Source organism: Barbus barbus, assembly GCF_936440315.1.
Source record: "Barbus barbus genome assembly, chromosome: 35".
NCBI classification, from domain to species: domain Eukaryota; kingdom Metazoa; phylum Chordata; class Actinopteri; order Cypriniformes; family Cyprinidae; genus Barbus; species Barbus barbus.
Genome location: NC_136763.1, coordinates 20055267 through 20061880, shown reverse-complemented (window position 1 = coordinate 20061880; position 6614 = coordinate 20055267). Strand labels below are relative to the sequence as shown.

General features: G+C 41.1%; 1 protein-coding gene across 1 annotated transcript; it reads left to right on the top strand.

The window, feature by feature from the left end:
* Positions 1-3407: 3407 nt before the first annotated feature.
* Positions 3408-6109, top strand: LOC306855336 (keratin, type I cytoskeletal 19-like; the record flags this gene model as incomplete). Its single annotated transcript, XM_079393949.1, has 7 exons — positions 3408-3908; positions 4061-4143; positions 4550-4706; positions 4824-4985; positions 5128-5253; positions 5382-5610; positions 5831-6109. 6 exons carry the CDS (start codon positions 3408-3410, stop codon positions 5604-5606), a joined length of 1254 nt encoding a protein of 417 aa, XP_079250075.1. The 3' UTR covers positions 5607-5610; positions 5831-6109.
* Between the last annotated feature and the right edge of the window lie 505 nt (positions 6110-6614).

Here is a 6614-nt window from a genome sequence, read left to right as displayed (position 1 = left end):
GCTGTGGCAGGAACAGATTTTACACAAACCTCTGCACCATGAGAGGATCTTCTGAGATCATGATGGCCATCACCTCTTCCACAAGTCGGCTGTGACAGGGCATTTGGGACTGTCCCTAAACAAGTAATCCTGCCCAATACTAATATTACAGCTTTAAGCCAAGGCTCTAGATGCCACCAAGGCTTACCAGCTACATAAGAAGCTGCAGCATGGAGGGAACCCCCTAAACTGTGGTAGTAAATTTTCATTTCATTTGGTTATAACCTTAGTCTTTGTACTGTTAGACTGAAGATTCTAAACTCTAAGGTCAAAAATTCTATAAAACGTCCTGCATATTTTATGAAGCCACTTGGCACAGGTGTTACTTTTTTTGTTCTGTTTTGTGTGAATTAGAATTAGTTTTTTGTTGAGATGAAGGCCATCTTACCGTTTGACAAGCCAGGCTCAAACCAAAGGCCCATATCAATCGCCAGCAGTTCGATGGGTTCTGGAAAGAATCCACACACCATTGCGAATCAAAGCATTCCCTCGGTAGCTTGTTTCTCATGGTACCTGCCCTCCATTTTGAACACAAGTGGGCAGTATTCTTCTGTGCCTAAAGTAAAGACATTTTTCAAGCTTGAAATACTAGCACGTTTATACTTTATCCAGTACCATTACAAAAATTACTTGGTGTTGTTTGATTTAAAACAGTTGGATATGGTTTCTAGGATAGGCTTTAACTCGTCACTAGAATTTAAGGCCTAATATAGGTTTGAGTCATAATATGTCCCGCAGAACTGATTATAGGCAGTTCTGTTGTATATATTTCTAATATTTGACCTCGAGTGTTTCTGGGTTAATCTCCTTCTTAATGTCACAGTGAAGAACTCCCTGACGACAGCACATGAAAGTGGCACATGTGGCCTGCAGCATGATAATCTGTGCCATGTCCTCACTCAAAGTGTCTCCATGATGATCCAAAGAATCCAGCAGATCTTTGCAGAGTGAGGGCTGCTCCAAGACCCAGATGTAGCGGTCAAGCTGGTCCTGCCACTTAGATATTTTAAGTATATAATTGTGAGAAAACAAAGAAAGCATAGTCTGCTTATGTTGATGTACTGCATGTTCCTTGGATTTCTGGCAATTTTCACTGCCACCTCAAGGCCATCTTCTAAGTGCTTCCCTTCATATATCATGCCAAATCCACCTTGAAGGCTGCTGGAAAAAGTCTGGTCCTTCACTTTCTGACCCTGACCAGGGCTGAAGACATTAGGAGAGGGCAGCTCCTCAAAACTGTCCTTGCTTCTCTTATCCTCTCCAGCCCCTCATAAATACTGTCAATCCTTCTCCTCTTTCTCTCCAGCGTCTCATTTCCCTCACCAACACTAACGGGCTGATGCTCCGCTGCATTGGTTCTGGATGTTGAGGGTGTACTTTGATGGGTCATACACCTGAGCGCTGCGAGAACTCAGTTTTCTCTTTCGTACCATGATAATAGCTGTCCACTTTGATAACTGCAGAATTAGCAATGAGAAACAATGCATTACCGAGTTTTCTTCTATCTGAGTATTACTTCTTAGTAACTATAGGAATTATTTAGTGAGCCTCTGTTTTATGCCGTAACACATATTTGTAATATAATTTGATATGTGGCCTGAAAACAGTGTCCAGATAAGGCAAGTCTTTGGCAGGATTGTTTTTAACACTGGTGTTAAATTTAATTATATTAGTTTGATCATTCTTTCCCTTTTCTATGATGAGTTAATCATTTTAAGGGTCAGTGAAACCTATATTAAGCTACATACGACTGAATTATAATTAATGATGATTCGGTGTGCAGACACTGGGCCTGTCCAGTCAAGAGATGCCTATTTAAAATGTTTTCAGTCCATGGTTAAATATTTATGATTTAAAGTATGAAACAGCGCCTCCGTCTGGTCAAGGAATGCAGACGCTGCATACAAACATAAATATGACATATCTTCCAGAGAGAGGCGATATAGTAACAATCATTTGACATGACATACAGTTACATTAACAAAGTGCAACGCCGCAAATGCCATTACTTTTTTTTAATTAAAAAGGTTACTAACTTGAAAGTGACACAATGCCATTATCTGGAGTTGACAAGAGTGAAACGATTTTATTATTATTGAATTTTTATACTATTATTAATCTCTAAATCCATCTTTGGAGATACAAACGCAAAAGTCTGGGTCTCGCTGTATTACTCAGGCTGCACTGCAGTGTCTATTCTCAGGTGCGACCCCACTACTGATCGGCACGGGGGCTTTGACCTGCTCCGTCTCCGACCTGGGCCGGTTCACCCCTCCTTAGACGACCTGGTGGTCCCGAGCTCCCCCAGGAGCACCATATCGATACCGAACTTAGTGCGGACACCTGATCGACATAGTCCACTGCAGCCCAGAAGCCCTGAGCTCAAGCGATCCGCCAGCCTCAGCCTCCCAGTAGCTTGGATTACAGGCGCCGCCACTGAACCCGGCGAGAGCCGAGAGAATCAGCGCTGCTGCTCAACCTGCTGCTCACTGCGACCTCTAGTGCAGATAAACTCTGTCTCTCAGATTCAGAAGTAGAATAAAGAAGCTTTAATATAAAGGACACTAAGAAAATAGATGTTTTACTCCTCAAAATAATTTAAAATAAACCATTTAATTTAGATATTTAATGCACGCCTTATGACAAACTTAATAAAATTTAAAAGTGGAATCTTTTGTACTTTTTCCTCATGTTTTTGGCCACATACTAAATAAATATTAAAATATTGCACACATGCACCATTCACAAAAAATACAATAAAATATAATGTCCAAACTGGGCAATCAATTACTCAAGATGATCCGTGTAAAAGGGAGGTGAAACTGCCTCAGATGATCTCACATCACCTCAGGGAGTTACCTGTCTGCCAAATCCTTCTTTATTATGATGAAAATGGTTAATTTATAAAATCAAAATAAAACCAGCTCAGCCACCTTTTTCGGCGCCTAACTATCGAAGGTATTTCCTCCGCTGGCACAAAACACTTGTACATGCTTGTAAACACACACACACAACTTGCATACACACAGTGTGTGTCGCAAGCCTGATTATTTTATCGCACTCCCTCCATTGTAGTCTTGAGGGTGAGTAATTTGGTTAACACATAAATTCTTTAGCAATTTCCTCACCGGGGTGGAACCTGAACACTGGTCTTTAAGTTTCATCTCTCCTGGTAGTGACAGTTGGGACCGACACACATCACTCTCCCACACACACCCTACGCTTCATCACCCAATCACAAAGTCCAGGAGCCGCCCTGGATCTGCATCCCTATAAGAAGTCAGAGCTGGGCTCAAAGGTGCCATCCTCGTCTGGACAACTCTAACATTTTCCTCTCTAGGTTCATCTCATCTCTGTATCCATCCACCATGTCAGTCTCTGTACGTATGACGTCCTCCAAAGGACCCAAGACCGTGACTTCAAAGTCCATTGTCACCAAGAGTCAGTGTGGTTCCACGGTCTTTCCACAGAAAGCCTACAGCGTCTATGGAGGTGGCTTAGGTGGAAGCACCCGCATCTCTTCCTCCTCAATGCAATCCAGAATCGGAGGATACGGAGGAGGATGTTTTGGTGGAGGACAGCGTTTTGGTGGTGGATACGGTGGAGGTTATGGTGGAGGATATGGTGGAGGATATGCAACAGGCATAATGCCTGGAGGCTGCGTTGTAAATGACTTCCAGCTGAATGAGAAGGCTACCATGCAGAACCTGAATGACCGTCTGGCATCCTACCTGGAGAAGGTGCGCTCGCTGGAGGCTGCTAATGCCATCCTGGAGAGGCAGATCCATGAGTACTATGAGAAGAAAGGGCCGATCGCACAGAGGGACTACAGCGCCTACTGGAACACCATCAAGGACCTGAAGAACAAGGTACAGGGATGCCTGAACGAATATGAAACATTACTAGCACGTTCTAGTGCAATGATATTCTTTTGGATATAGCAGCAAAAAAAAGAGACTTGCTTTCTCAGAGTTTGATGATATAATATGTGTTCTCATGTATTAAATATTCTATGTTTTAGATTAAAAATGCTACCATCCACAACGCCAACATCCTCCTGCAGATCGACAACTCTAAACTGGCTGCTGATGACTTCAGAGTCAAGTACGCTACACTGCGTTGACCACATTCATGTGAACTTACAGCTAGTTTGATGGATAAAATATTCAGCACAACTGTTTTGAGCACTGAGCAGCAAATCAGCATATAAGAATGATTTTTGAAGGATCATGTTACACCGAAGACTGAAGTAATGGCTGCTAAAACAAATCAGCATTGATGTTGCAGAAATACATTACATTTTAAAACGTATTACAAAATGACAGTTTTGCTGTATTTTTGATCAAATAAATGCAGGCTTGGTCAGCATAAGAAACTTATTGCAAAATGTAAAAAAACTGACTGGTTCCAATCTTTTGAACAGTATAGTGCATGTGTGTATTTATGACATTGGTTGTGTTTAAATAATGATTGGTGTGTTTATTCCCTATGTCACCTTTCCAACAATCAGATATGAGCATGAGGTGGTAATGCGGCAGTGTGTGGAGGCCGACATCGCTAACCTGCGCCACTTACTGGACCAGACAAACCTGGCAAGGGCCGACCTGGAGATGCAGATCAAGGGTCTGGAGGAAGAGCTGGCATTTATGAAGAAGAACCACCAGGAGGTTTGTAGTGGTTTTCTGATAGATCATCTATGTAGAACTGATCCTAAATTTTGGAGTATTATATTATATTATATTATATTATATTATATTATATTATATCATACTGTGGCATTACAGGAGCTGGCTGCACTGAGGTCACAGCTGACAGGCACAGTGAACGTAGAGGTTGATGCTGCTCCTCAGCAAGACCTGAACAAGGTTATGGAGGAGATTCGTTCTCATTATGAGAACATCATACAGAAACACAGCAGGGAACAGGAAGGCTGGTTTAAAGACAAGGTAAGACATCTTCTTTCTCCCTCAGTCTCAATATGAATTCTACGTTGCTATCAAGTTTTCACTGAATAATAAACCACATATTCCAGAATGTCACTTGAAGTAATGCCTGGATAGTGATATAGTGTTTTTGTCTTTTGTTTAGATGGCAGGGTTGAACAAAGAGGTGACCATCCACACAGATACCATACAAACTTCCAGATCACAGATCACAGAGCTGCGAAACATCTTACAGAGTCTGGAGATCGAGCTGCAGTCTCAGCTCAGCATGGTGAGGCACAAGTGGAATGTAGAGCGAGATTAGATAGATTATCTGAACCAGAGGCAGGAAAATATAACATAAGACCCAAAACAAGTGCAACGGATCTTTATTATGTTTTTGTGAATGTTCTCAAACAGAAAGCAGCACTGGCAAACTCACTGGCAGAAACAGAGGCTAGGTACAGCGCTATGCTAGGAGGCTTCCAGAACCAAATCAACATGCTGGAGGCCGAGCTCTGTCAAATGCGGGCTAGCATTGAGCAACAGGGACGTGATTACGCTTTGCTGCTGGACATCAAGAGCCGCCTGGAGCAGGAGATCGCCACCTACAGGAGCCTCCTGGAAAATCAGGACATCAAGTAAGTCGGTTCTTTTTAACAGTTAATGTGAGTTAAAATCAGCGGAGCGTGGATTATGTTATATTATCTTGTCCAGGCTTCACTAATTATTTTTTTCATCCTCTTACTCTTCCAGGACTCAAATTCCAGGTAATTGAAATCTCTCTTTGTATTTTGTGGTAGGCTGGCCAGTGTATGTTGTACAGTAAACATTAATAACTCTTTCCCTCTTGTCCTTCATGATCTCAGGTGGATTTCTCTCCTCAGGTGGATCTCAGTCCTCTGGTGGATCTCACACCATCAAGCAAACCACTACCACTTCCCACCGTACTTACTAAAGTCACAGCATGCCGCTTCGTGAGACAGTATTCAAACACATGCAGACATGTCATTTTAAATGAGTGTTGATACACAGTTTGTGACATGACAATAAACAAGGAAATGTGTTACTTATAAAACATCGAAAGACACTCACTGTTTTGTTGTTGTATGTGAGAAAAACCTGTCTCTGAAAATAAAACGAATGTCAAGAAATATTTGTTATGTGTGTTTTTATTTCACATATGGTCTAAAATTTAAAATGGCGCAAAACACATGGCAGACACATTCTCGAGAGCAGAAAATAGCCTACAATATAGACCACACTCAGAAATTAGTTTCATAAGGACCAGTATTTATTTTAAAGCAAATAAGTAAACAATTTAAATAAATTAAAAAATTATATTTTTTCATTAATTTCAATCTTGGACTTGCCTGCTTGTTTAGTGCTCCCCCTATTGGTCGTGTGATGCTGTTATATGCTACATTTTGCCATGTTAAAATCAAGATTTTGCAAAACATTTAACAAAACATAAAAAAAATATTTTCTGTTGTTTGTTCAGTAAACCAGGAGGTTATTTCGATATTAACAATTAGAGAAATTTCTTCAAAGCCCCACAGTAGCCTATGTTAACAGTAACTTAATTTGACCAGAAAGTGTTTTATTTTATAGTTGGCCTGGTAGTTATTTAAAAAGTAAACACAAAAGTCTGGG